Below are 13,296 nucleotides of genomic sequence, written 5' to 3' on the forward strand. Positions count from 1 at the left end.
ACAACAATGGAGGTCTACGGCTCAGACCCATAAGCTGAACCAGGTTCTGGATTCACACACATTCATTGGTGCTGTCAGTCTCTAGATGGGATCTGGACTCAGGGACACACACACTGAATCAGCAGCTGTGACCTTTAAGTTTCATTGAAAGAAAATGTGATGCAGCAGTGATGCACCAGACAGATTTGATTGACAGGAGCCAGCTTTGCGTAGCAGTCTGCTCCACTTTCACAGATTATGTTTCCTGTAGCGAAGGACATTTCAGGAGAACATGAGGCCAAGGGGTCTGAGTCATGAGTCTGCAAATACCAGATGCTGAAAAACTTATCTCTGAGTCTTTCTCAGCAGCACTGGTGGTTTGTGTGTGGTCTCTACATCTTCACCTTCACGTTGTTGTACGGGGAATCTCGCTGCCCCACCCCCTGCTCCGCCTCCTCCTCCACATCTTCCTCTGCTTCTTCAGTGGTGTCTTGTGCAGCAGGAAAGGCCCTCTGGGGTCGTTTGGGCACAGCGTAGTCATCAACCCGGGGATTGTACGGGTACTCGTGGCCTTTTGGGTCAGAAGCTCCCATGATCCTCCAGGCATCTCCTCTCATCTCCTCAGGGTCATCGTAAAGTGAGGTGGGAGCTGGCAGCTTCTCTTTGGGGGCAGCGCAGCCTTCGGGCTCATCGTAGATGTGTTCCACCTTCCTGTACGTTGCTCCAAGGGTATCGGCCTCGTTTGAGAAGATGTTTCTGATTTGCATCTCGTCTATGCTGTCGTAGACAGGGTCGACGCAGGACGCAGAGGCCTCATGGGAGTTCGGGATGTTCATCATGATGTTCTTGGTGATGGTGTCGAACGGGAGGGAGTACTCTGGTTCTGGGGTGATCAGGGTGGGGTTGCCAGGGGGAGCCAGGCCGCCACCCCTCTCGCTTCTCTTCTCTCTCTTGGCTCCTCGATCAGCAGCTGCCGGCACTGTGATCTGGGAGTACGTCTGCTCCTGGTTTGGATTAGGACTGAGGCGGGGGGTGGGGCTGGAGCCAGGACCCGGGGCTGGGCTGGGACCAGCCTCAGGGTTGGGCAGTGGGCAGCTGGAGATAGTCTTGACCTGGTTCTTACGGGGGATAGGGACACCCCGAGTGTCCAGAGTCAGACTCTTCACTCCGGTCAGGACTTTGTCGACTGGAGGCTCCAGACGAGACTGAAAACAGAACATATGCAACCAATCAGTGATCAATACTTTCACACCATTTCACTTTCATATCAGGGTTGATTTGTGTTGTCTGTGAGCAGTCACTGATTGAAGTCGTCCAGCAGGGGGAGCTGCCTCCACCAGTCCTGAGCTGCTGAATGAATGAATTGTTTAAACAACTAACCCCATTTTAATCTCACATTAAAATTAAATTAAAATTTTCAGTCCCAATCATGAACTGAATTTTTTATATTTAATCTTGCAGCTGGTTAAATTGTGGTGCGTGTTCTTAGTAATTCTGGTTCCTGACTTCCTGTATGAGGTTCAGATTCCTTAGTCCCGCTGCACTCTCAGGTTCAGCTTTAAGGACTTCTGCATTTTCTGGTTTAGCCGCAAAGACACAGCAGACTTTCAAAGGAGATTGTGTTGTTCTCATCACCAGGGACTCGTTTCAGACTGGAGTCAAACGTCAGGTCTGATCCGACAAATAAACACCAGGACTCAGCGCCTCAGGGCCCCTACTGTCCCTGCAGGTGTCCAACAGCCTGTGGTGGGTCAGTGTTTGGATGGAGCTCAGTCAGTTTCCTACCAGCTGAGGGCGCTGCTGCTGCTGCGAACAGGCCGAGCTCTCTTTGTCTTTGTGATGTTTGGGGGCGTCAGTCAGCATGCTGTACACACCGTCAGATACCTGCAGACAGAGTCCAAAAATAATCATCATGCCCCTTAAACTGCTCAGACCAGGTGGGAAACAGAAATGAATTTATCTGGAAAGAAAAAAAAACTACAATCTGTGGCTATAAACTTGTTTTTTAAAACTCATCAATGTGAAACTCATTTAGAATTTAAGGACCTGTGATTTTGGTCCACAGAGAAAAATTTAAATTGAAACATCAGAATTATGAGCTTGGTCAAATCTCCCTGTTAGATTTGTTGAGGTTTCAGTTTATTCTGAACATCCTGAACTTTGCAAACATGACTTTACTTTTATAAAAAACAATATTTCAACCTGGCTTTATTTAAAAAAAATCAGACTTTGTTTTAAAAAACATCCAGGTTAAAGCTTAAAAATCTGGACTTTATTGTGAAATTTGACTTTATTTTGAAGATCCTGATTGTCCTGTTTTTATTCTGGAACAGATGAGCAGTAATGTCAGCTGACCTGAGCAGCAGGTGGTTGTGTGATATGGCTGCGGGTCTGAGGGGGCGGTGGCGTCCTGCTTTGGCCCGGGGGCGTGTTGAGGGGCAGGCTGAAGCTCTGGAAGGAGTCTGGACTGCCCTGGCCCCCCCCGGAGGCCTGTCTGTGGGGGAGGGAGATCCTCTGTGCGTTGATGGCTGCCTCCACAGCCTGAAACACACTGTTCCCCTGTTTGGTGTCGAACTCGAAACTGCCCTCACCAGAGTCACACCTGCGTCCCGCCTCGAAGGAAAAGGTGGACTGAAGAGGAAACACAGTTAAAGCTTAGCTCAGACCTCAAATCCAGTCCGGCTCTAAGGGTACAGTCTGACGGCCCTCATAGTCCACAGGGTCTGGACCTGCATGTCTCGACGTTTCTATCACTGTGAGGACGTTTCTATCACTGTGAGGACGTTTCTATCACTGTGAGGACTTTTCTATCACTGTGAGGACTTTTCTATCACTGTGAGGACGTTTCTATCACTGTGAGGACTTTTCTATCACTGTGAGGACGTTTCTATCACTGTGAGGACTTTTCTATCACTGTGAGGACCATTTTGAGTATAATTAATAATCAGCCCCTCATTTTTTCATACCTACTTTTTTTGAGAGTTAAGATTTGGTTTTAGGATTAAGGTTAGAATTAAATTTAGGATTAGCATTAGGGTCTACAGTGTGTGACAAACACAAAAATCTGTGTGCGTGTGTCACCTTGTCTCGCCCAAAGCGACGCAGGTATTTGTATGGCCAGCTGTACACAATGTCTCCAGACTTGTCCAGCAGGTGAAGAGCATCCATGTCTGCTCGCAGGACACCATCTCCTTTCATCCTGCAGCGATCAGACGCCTCTGTCCTTCGAACACACACCCTGAAGTCCTGCATTGATACTGACACAGAAACACACGATTGTGGACTTTTTCCGCAGTGGTTACGTTGTATGTGTGTCCATGTGATTCTAAACTGCAATTTAACTTGTGTGAAGTTGGCCGTTTTGTTTTCGAGGTTAAATGTGTGACTGTAGCAGTTTCCAGAGACAGAACACGTGTGATTACAGGAAACATGAGGGCTGTGTCTGCAGATGGTTTTTGCAAACAGACGGACCTCCCATTGTTGGTGAGGAGGAACCATGTGAGCCGGGTCAGCGGTGTGGCTCCCTGCTGGGTTTTCAATAGTCTTTGGACAACAGCTGGTTGTTCCATGCAGCAACCTCTCTGTGCTCTGTCACCACCCACTGATTAAACACCTGAACTGTTGTGTGTCTGGAGCAGTGGCAGTTGTGTGACTGCAGCAGATCCACAGAGGAAACCACACAGGCAGACTAGTGTGTGAGCTGCAGGTGTGTGAGGATGTGGGGAAACAGTAGCTGCACATCACGACTTCAGTTACACAGAGAAATGTGACTGTTGTGGTATAGTAACACTGTGCTATATTTAGCACTACCACCTATATAAACATTATTACTCAACTGTTTTTATTTTTAATTCAGTTTACATCAGTTTATTCTCTTCTGATTTAATAGTTTTCATTCTAACATTCTGTGTGTTTCCTGGGTTTGAGCATCTTTGTACATTTCTGACCTCATTACCTCAAAGTCACAATCTGAGCCAGAAACTGGTTGTTATGAAGTGTGAGGTGGGAAGACGACGGAGGATCGGTAGGACCCAAATGCAGAACAAGTTGACTTTATTACACCTGGATCATCCAGGGCTCAGGCACTAACAACGAGGAAGCCACTGTCCAGGAGAAAAACTGTACAAGTTTAGAAACGAGTGTCGCATCCCTTACTAACTAATGCTCCTACAAAGGACTAATTAAAGGCAGGTGAAAGTAATTTAGCCAACAAACATAAAGCTACCTGCGACTAACCAGGAGGAGCCAAGGCACCAAAATAAAAGACAAACAGGAAACCCAAGATCCGAACACTGGTGGACGTTTTGGTTAAAGTTAAAGCTCCATGACCTCAGGTGTTCCCCACAGTCTGGTCCCTGCAGGTACCCAGATCCAGGCCCTGGTGTCTCTCAGCTATACTACCCCCCCAGGACTCTCTGCTACCTACAGCCCTTCTGTTGTTATTCCAGCTCCTCTACCCTGTGTTGGCAAAGTCCGCTCCATCAATAAGCCCCCCCTGCCACCTGGCCAAGGTCAGAAGTGTTTTTCCAATGGTCAGTAGTGGTTTCTAGGAAGGAGCTTATGGGGCAAGCTTTGGGTCAGTAGACCGTCAAGAGGCCGAGGAGACGTGAAGAGGAGTTTTCTTCTGATCTTAAAGCTGAACATGAACAGGACTCCACAGCACAAACCCTGCCCTGGTTTGAACAGCGTGTTGTTTCTGTCTGATGTGATTCATAATGTAATAATGACGATATGCTGAACACTTTCTAAAGTGTGCATCTAAAACATGTTTATCTGACAGCTGGGAGTGTTTTTTTTAAATAAACATCTGTTTCTAAGGGTTTATTTTAGGTGACCCTCCTCAGCCTTTTTTCTGCACTGTAACACTTTCCACTTCTGATTCTCTGGATCCGCTTAGCAAACATAACATCTATAGTTTTGCAGAGACATTTATGGAGATCATGCACTATTTTACTTTGTGGTTTTACCAATTTTCAATAAAAAGAGTATCTTCCGGTGCTGCTGCTGAGTGAAGCTTCCTGCTGAGGAACAGGAAGTTTGTCCTGTGAAGATTAAAGCTGAGGTCGTCCTGCAGCCGCCGGCCACTGCAGCGCAGCAGCACCCTGCGACAGACTGCAACACCACAGCAGGAACTAACACATACACAAGTTTCCATTACACAATATACACCACAGCCCCAAGGGTGTGTACAAATACACAACAAACCACAGTGGAAAATTCAACAGGTTGAGTAAAAAATAACATGTACAAGCAGAAGGTTCTTTACTCTGCCTGAGAACAGGGTCATCTGTCCAATCTATAATCAACATTAGCTGATGCAACACACCAGCTACCAGCAGTATATAAAGTACTTCAAATTAGAAGTATATAAGGTAGTTAACGTCAGCTACCCGGCGGTATATAAAGTACTTCAAATTAGAAGTATATAAGGTAGTTAACGTCAGCTACCCGGCGGTATATAAAGTACTTCAAATTAGAAGTATATAAGGTAGTTAACGTCAGCTACCCGGCGGTATATAAAGTACTTCAAATTAGAAGTATATAAGGTAGTTAACGTCAGCTACCCGGCGGTATATAAAGTACTTCAAATTAGAAGTATATAAGGTAGTTAACGTCAGCTACCCGGCGGTATATAAAGTACTTCAAATTAGAAGTATATAAGGTAGTTAACGTCAGCTACCCGGCGGTATATAAAGTACTTCAAATTAGAAGTATATAAGGTAGTTAACGTCAGGTACCCGGCGGTATATAAAGTACTTCAAATTAGAAGTATATAAGGTAGTTAACGTCAGCTACCCGGCGGTATATAAAGTACTTCAAATTAGAAGTATATAAGGTAGTTAACGTCAGCTACCCAGCGGTATATAAAGTACTTCAAATTAGAAGTATATAAGGTAGTTAACGTCAGCTACCCAGCGGTATATAAAGTACTTCAAATTAGAAGTACATAAGGTAGTTAACGTCAGCTACCCAGCGGAATATAAAGTACTTCAAATTAGAAGTACATAAGGTAGTTAACGTCAGCTACCCAGCGGAATATAAAGTACTTCAAATTAGAAGTATATAAGGTAGTTAACGTCAGCTACCCAGTGGTATATAAAGTACTTCAAATTAGAAGTATATAAGGTAGTTAACGTCAGCTACCCAGTGGAATATAAAGTACTTCAAATTAGAAGTACATAAGGTAGTTAACGTCAGCTACCCAGCGGAATATAAAGTACTTCAAATTAGAAGTATATAAGGTAGTTAACGTCAGCTACCCAGTGGTATATAAAGTACTTCAAATTAGAAGTATATAAGGTAGTTAACGTCAGCTACCCAGTGGAATATAAAGTACTTCAAATTAGAAGTATATAAGGTAGTTAACGTCAGCTACCCAGCGGAATATAAAGTACTTCAAATTAGAAGTACATAAGGTAGTTAACGTCAGCTACCCAGCGGAATATAAAGTACTTCAAATTAGAAGTATATAAGGTAGTTAACGTCAGCTACCCAGTGGAATATAAAGTACTTCAAATTAGAAGTATATAAGGTAGTTAACGTCAGCTACCCAGTGGAATATAAAGTACTTCAAATTAGAAGTATATAAGGTAGTTAACGTCAGCTACCCAGTGGAATATAAAGTACTTCAAATTAGAAGTATATAAGGTAGTTAACGTCAGCTACCCAGTGGAATATAAAGTACTTCAAATTAGAAGTACATAAGGTAGTTAACGTCAGCTACCCAGTGGAATATAAAGTACTTCAAATTAGAAGTATATAAGGTAGTTAACGTCAGCTACCCAGCGGTATATAAAGTACTTCAAATTAGAAGTATATAAAGTAGTGTCAGTGTCGGACCCAGAGCTTTTACTGAGGGAAACTCCTGCCAAAATAAAAGTACAGAGTTCAGCATCACATCAATGAACCACGAGCAGCAACGTTAAAAGGACAGATGTACATGTTTCTGCAGTTCAGGGCTGCGACTGTCTCAACACTTCGTCTCCATTTAGCAGCTAAATTTAGCAGCAACAGGGAGGAAGTGTGGTATGAGAGGTATGAGAGAGGAAGTTGTGAGTGAAGCTAGAACTGAAAAAATGATGATGCAGCAACTGTTCAGACAGAAACTGCACATTGAAATGTCACAAATACAGAGCTTAGGGACGTTGCTGAACCGGCTGAGGTCAAGATGCTGATGAACGCTGAAGGAAAAGCTTCCAGCGTCTACTCTGCCCTGGCATGATTATCACACCTGGTAGTTCATAACTTCCTGTCGGTCCTGGCATGTGCTGGCCATGTAGGTCACATCACAGAACTTTGAGTCAGATGTGATGTTTCTGTGTTGATGACGACAGGCCACATGTGCAGAGGAGGGAGACTTTAAAACGACCACATGGATTCTGATCTGACCGTTCTGACGGCGCTCGCACACTCACACATCGAACAGGAATCGGATCTAGGACCACAAATGCAGATGGACCAGACCTGATCTGAGAACATCTGGTTTGGTCTGTTTGGAACATCAGGGCTGAGAAACATCAGCTTTTGTTATTACTGCACAGGCTGGTATACTGGGATTTAGTAAGAAGTTCTGCTGGATTTGCTGGAACTGTAAGCTAACGGAGAACCTGGTCTGCTCTGCAGTTTAATCTATCACTAGATCACTGTGACACTGAAGAAACCTAAGAACAGCAGGTTTTTGAATGACGTCTGCTGGATTTATGGAGGTTTATGTGGAGGGACATCTGAGTGAACAGGCGTACCTGTCCCCCTGCCGCTGTACAGAGAGTTATCCTCCATGCCTTCGTCTTCATCCACTCTGGCTGCTCGGTGCAGACTGCCTCGCTTCCCGCCGTGCTCCACCCAACTCATCTGCACACAAACACAAACTGCATCAGCACTGAAACTACCATGATCATTTTCTGGATTTATCAGTTTCATCATTTTTTACACTGAAATATCAGAGATTCATGAAAATCTGAAAACACAAGTTGAAATAGTTTCCTGTAGTATTTGTAACATCCATCCATCATCTGTACCCCCTTAGTCCTAACCAGGGTCCCAGGGATCAGCTGGAGCCTATCCCAGCTCTCTCTGGGTGAAAGGCAGGGGTCCGAGGTGTAAACTGTGGTCCCCTCTGGCTCAGCATCAGTCTGACATACTACCTGAGGTGGCAGCAGACAGAAGCCACCATGTGATTGGCTGTTGTCTTGTTAAGTGTGTACTTCCTGTTGCACGTATAAAGAAAGAGGAAGTCGAGTTGAGTCAGGCCTGTCAGCTGTCTGTCATCATCCTGCTATTTATAACACCAGCCCAGGTACCTGCACTGCCTTCAGGTTTACAGTCTTAACATTTGAAACCTTTGAAGTGTTTTTGTTTTGCGGCACTGACAGGATTATTTACTTATCCCATCAGTGTCGTTTCCGTGGCAACCAACTGTATTTAACAGCCAGAGACAATCTTCTCTTCTGTGAACTGTCTGCGTCCGCCTCGATAACCACCAAGCAGAAGTTTTCTACATCTCAGAGAAAACTACCCTTTTCTGAGACTGCAAGTTTCCTAAAACTGAACTGAAGTGAAATGTTCAGTTCTTCGTACTGTGTCACTCTTTCGAAACACTTCCCACGTTCACACGGAGGTTAACCATGTTTCTTTGCTTTCCGACGAATTTCAAACTCGCACCACCCAAACCACCAGCACCTTACAGCATCTGTGACACCGACAGTGTCCACACATTCTGCAGGGATGGAAAAAGGAAAAGTAAAACGGCGACCCGCTGGCTGGGAAAAACCTTCATGGATTTTATCTGATCAGTGCAAAGTTCTGGGTCCAGCGTAGGATTCTCTTTCTTTTACAGTAGTTTTTCATCCTCCTGGAGTGGAACTCCAGTCAGACTCTAAGATGAAAATCGTTTTAAATGTTAGGATGTCTGAGCTATTAATTACCCCCCACCCTACATTATGACTTCAAATCACAATACTGAAAATCTCGAAGCTGCACTGCTGTTCACACCACAAGACACAGTTTGTCCCAGATTCATGCAGAGAGGTCAGACCAGGGTGTTCGGGAACTGCTCGCACAAATCACACAGGTCTTTTTAAGCAGACAATGCGTCACAAAAGTTGAAAAGTGGCTAGGAACAGCATAACAGGATGTGCTGTTGACCAATACTTTTAAGAGTTACTTTAGTAAACAGCAACTTCCGACAACACTGAGGTCCAGGCTGACTGCGCCACAGAAAATTCAGACAGAGCTTAATGGATCAATGCAAAGCGTAAAAAATTCTCACTAGCATTGTTGTTGAATGTTGCCATAGCAACCGTCAGCCGACTGATGTTACTTCAGAAAAAAGAGGTCTGGAGTTCTCGGGTCCATTCCTCAGCGGGGTAGTTCATAGAACTCAGTCCCTAGAAGTGTTCGGTCTGAAAGCGCCTTGTGTGTGTGTGTGTGTGTGTGCATGTGTGTATCTGTGTGTGTGTGTGTGTGCATGTGTGTATCTGTGTGTGTGTGTGTGTGTGTGTGTGTGTGTGTGCATGTGTGCGTATCTGTGTGTGTGTGTGTGTGTGTGTGTGTGTGTGTGTGTGTGTGTGTGTGTGTGCATGTGTGCGTATCTGTGTGTGTGTGTGTGTGTGTGTGTGTGTGTACCTACAGGGAAGGCGATCTCACACAGTTTCTGTGTCCAGTCATCGAGCTGGTTTCTGTCGGCAGCGAACACATAGATCTTCTCAGTCGTCTCCACCAGAAAGGGTCCTGTATCTCTGGGACACCCATCGACTTCCACCTCCGAGACCCGGATACAGTCCCCCAGACGGATCACCTAAGAGAGGCACAGGTATTGGAGTATGTTATTGCTATGGGAACAGAGTAGGAAATCACACTACTTGACAGATCAGTACTGAGCAGTGCAAATCCTTCCATCCACCATTATCATCCATCCATCCATCCATCATCATCCATCCATCCATCCATCATCCACCCATCATCCACCCATCACTCATGGTATCATTGTTTCCGTCAAGAGAGAACAGCCTCAGACTGGGAGGTTCTGATTCTGACGTCAACAGAACCATTTGACACCCCCACCTCCACATCACACATCTTCTCCAAGTCCACAAAACACATTCCAATGATGGCCTTGTGAGAGAAGAGTTCAATGTTCATCATAGAGTACTGCACTGCAGGAGAGTACAGTAGAAGTAATACAGGATATGGGTATGGTAGAGTACAATAGAGTGCATTGAAGTACAGTACAGTATAATATAAATATTAGAATAATGTAGAATACTGCAAGGCAGGCCAAAGTGGAATAGAGTGCAAATGTAAAAAGTGGAGTACAGTAGAACAGAACAGAGTACTCAGATGAGTATAATACAGTAGAAAAGAGTGAAGGATACAGTAGAACAGGACAAAAGGAGAACAGATTGTATTCTTGTAGAATAGAACAGGGTGTACAGGGGCAAGTGAGTCCAGCAGAGTCCTGTACAGAGTACAGTAGAGTACAGCAGAGTAGAACAAAGCACCTTAGAGTACAGTAGTCGTACCTTTTTATGTTCCTGTTGTTTGCGAAGATTTTTGTCACTTTTCTCCATCGTGGCTCCGTCTTTACACTCAAAGAACTCGAGTCTGGAAATGGAGCAGGAGCTGTCTCGATACAGGACGCTCCACACCCGCTTCCATTTCTACGCACACAAACACAGCTGTTACAGCAGCTGCAGGGCTCTAACAGGATGGACAAGAAGACTTTAAAGTGTCTCTGGTAGTCTGGAAGAGATTGCAGCTGCTCAATCAGTGAACAGCATGAAGTCACCTGATTCGTCAATGATGGTAAGTTTATTAACAAACAATGCTGAAATGGTTAGAGGCCCCAACATGCTGTTTACATGGATCTTCTTCTTCTCCTTTGGGCTGCTCCCTTCAGGGGTTGCCACAGCGAATCATCTGCCTCCATTTAACCCTATCCTCCAGGGGAGGAGGAGGAAGAGGAAGTATTTAATCCTCCTCACCCACACCAACTATCCTCATGTCCTCCTTCACTACATCCAAGAACCTCCTCTTTGGTCTTCCTCTAGGCCTCCTTCCTGGCAGCTCTAACCTCAGCATCCTTTTACCAATTCTAATCTCAGCAACATGGATACTGATCTGATTTAAGCTGAATAAACGATCGACACAGGCAGTGAAGTATTTAATCAGCAGGGAATATAACAGAAGAAGTTTTCCAAAGAAGAAGATGAATATGCACCCACCTCAGAGGTTTTAAAGTTCAGGGGGAAACTTGTCCCAAAACTTTCCCCCACAAGGGGCAGACATACACAGAAAGAATCTATTTATTCCAATGAGAGAAACGATTCCATGGCCAATATTTTCCTACTGATTGGATTATTTAAGTTTTACATGCCCTGTCATTCCCATTGGAAATTAGCCTGCTATGTTAGCTGTGATGTTAGCCTGCGATGTTAGCTGTGATGTTAGCCTGCGATGTTAGCCTGTGATGTTAGCTGTGATGTTAGCCTGCGATGTTAGCCTACAGTGTTAGCTGTGATGTTAGCCTACAGTGTTAGCCTGTGATGTTAGCTGTGATGTTAGCCTGCGATTTTAGCCTACAGTGTTAGCCTGTGATGTTAGCTGTCATGTTAGCCTGCGATGTTAGCCTACAGTGTTAGCTGTGATGTTAGCCTACAGTGTTAGGCTGTGATGTTAGCTGTGATGTTAGCCTGCGATGTTAGCCTACAGTGTTAGCCTGCGATGTTAGCATACAGTGTTAGCCTACAGTGTTACTCTGTGATGTTAGCTTACAGTGTTAGCCTGCGATGTTAGCAAGCGATGTTAGCTTACAGTGTTAGCCTGTGATGTTAGCTTACAGTGTTACCCTGCGATGTTAGCCTACAGTGTTAGCCTGTGATATTAGCTTATGTTGTTATACGTTATTGATTTGAGCGCCTTTATCCGTTAATTATATTTCATATTATATTTTATATTTTATAGTGGAATCTCTGTTAAAGTTATTAGTTAAGAGCTACAGGACAATCTGAATTTCTCCAATGGGGATGAAAGTATCTATCTATCTGCAGTGTTAGTCTGCAATGTTAGCCTGTGATGTTAGCTTACAGTGTTAGCCTGCGATGTTAGCTTACAGTGTTAGCCTGCGATGTTAGCCTGTGATGTTAGCTTACAGTGTTAGCCTGTGTGTCTGTTGCTTTGTACCTTTCCAAACCTCTGCTGCTGGAAGTAGAGCATCCCCTGCTTCCTGATGTCCTCCTCCATGTTGACACTCCTCCTCTCCTCACCTCTTCTCTCTCCTCTTCCCTTCTCGCTCCACTTTTCTTAATGTCTCTTCCTTGTATACCTTATATTTCGTCTTCTTCTACTTTCTTCCTCTTCTGCTCTACGTCCGACTCCTCTGGCCTACTCTTTTTGTCCAAGACTTCCACTCTCTCCTCCTCCTTGTTACCTCCTCTCTCTCAAGTTCACGTTGAGTCTTTTTGTTGCTTCTATATGTGAAATGTAGAGTTTTAGACTTTAGCTGGTCCTTCAGCTCTGGCCCTTCTGCTTTTCTCTTTGCTTTGTCTTTCCCCTCTTTGCTAAGTGAAGCTTCGTCTGTGTTTCACTGCTGTCTCCTTTCCTCTGTCTGTGGTATCAGTGTGATGCAGACAAACGTTGAGTGTGTCATCTCTGTTTCCTGCCCTCAGCCTGTTGCAACATGTGATGCAGAAGTAACAGAAAGAAACGTCAGTATCTTCCCCTCCTCCATGTCCGGCTTCTCTTCTCCTTTTTTTACCTTCTGTTTCTCCACACAACCTTATACGAGCCTGCAGAACAGCAACATTAAGTGCTGGGGTTCAGAATGCCATCTGCTGGCACAGGTGTGTCCAGGTGTAAACCACCGAACAACAGAGAAAAGCAGGTGACAGTGCTTTGCCGGTTAAACGTACAGAGATAGGGATATGATGTGTGCAGTCACAGGTGTTTTGTGATCTAACAACAGTCTGATAATAAATGTGATGTCTAATTCAAGTGTGTCAACTGAAAAGCAGGATAAATGTAGGTTTAATGAGCAGCTGCACAGTGAGGACAAGTGTCAGAGTTAAACTTTGCAAATAAACATTCAAAGATTTTGGGGTTTTTGCTGACGAGGAAAAGCTGATATGCATTTGAGAATGTTTAAAAAGCCAGCGCCCCCCTGTGGTTGCTTGGTACTTCAAGTGTGTTTGAGTCTGAGTCTGACCCCTTAATCGGGAAATGTGCTATGGATCAAATCCCTCAAAAGGCGCCTGATATTTGTTTGTATGTTGATGTCGTTCAGGTCTTGGTTTAGTATGGTTCTGCTCATGAAACTTTGTT

At 44.6% G+C, this 13,296-nt stretch overlaps 1 protein-coding gene across 2 annotated transcripts; it reads right to left on the minus strand.

Annotated features, from left to right (window-relative positions):
- On the minus strand, positions 1-12,656 carry dok2 (docking protein 2). 2 transcript variants are annotated; one of them, XM_026321154.2, is made up of 8 exons: positions 12,160-12,656; positions 10,500-10,637; positions 9,608-9,775; positions 7,722-7,830; positions 3,061-3,236; positions 2,335-2,610; positions 1,765-1,863; positions 1-1,184 (listed from the first exon to the last, which is right to left on the minus strand). In XM_026321154.2, exons 1-8 carry the CDS (start codon positions 12,217-12,219, stop codon positions 372-374), a joined length of 1,839 nt encoding a protein of 612 aa, XP_026176939.1. In that variant the 5' UTR covers positions 12,220-12,656; the 3' UTR covers positions 1-371. The 2 variants fall into 2 exon arrangements, with proteins under 2 accessions (XP_026176939.1, XP_026176940.1); XM_026321155.1 differs by lacking the exons at positions 10,500-10,637; positions 12,160-12,656 and having other exon boundaries at positions 9,604-9,741.
- Between the last annotated feature and the right edge of the window lie 640 nt (positions 12,657-13,296).

Source organism: Mastacembelus armatus, chromosome 9 (genome assembly GCF_900324485.2).
Source record: "Mastacembelus armatus chromosome 9, fMasArm1.2, whole genome shotgun sequence".
Taxonomy (NCBI): domain Eukaryota; kingdom Metazoa; phylum Chordata; class Actinopteri; order Synbranchiformes; family Mastacembelidae; genus Mastacembelus; species Mastacembelus armatus.

Excerpts from the sequence above, each read along its gene's own strand:
- dok2 (XM_026321154.2), bottom strand. The coding sequence starts at position 12,219 with ATGGAGGAGGACATCAGGAAGCAGGGGATGCTCTACTTCCAGCAGCAG. Across the intron at positions 9,776-10,499 it reads AACAACAGGAACATAAAAAG|GTGATCCGTCTGGGGGACTG; the intron begins GTACGACTACTG and ends TGCCTCTCTTAG. Across the intron at positions 2,611-3,060 it reads GTCGCTTTGGGCGAGACAAG|TCCACCTTTTCCTTCGAGGC; the intron begins GTGACACACGCA and ends TTTCCTCTTCAG.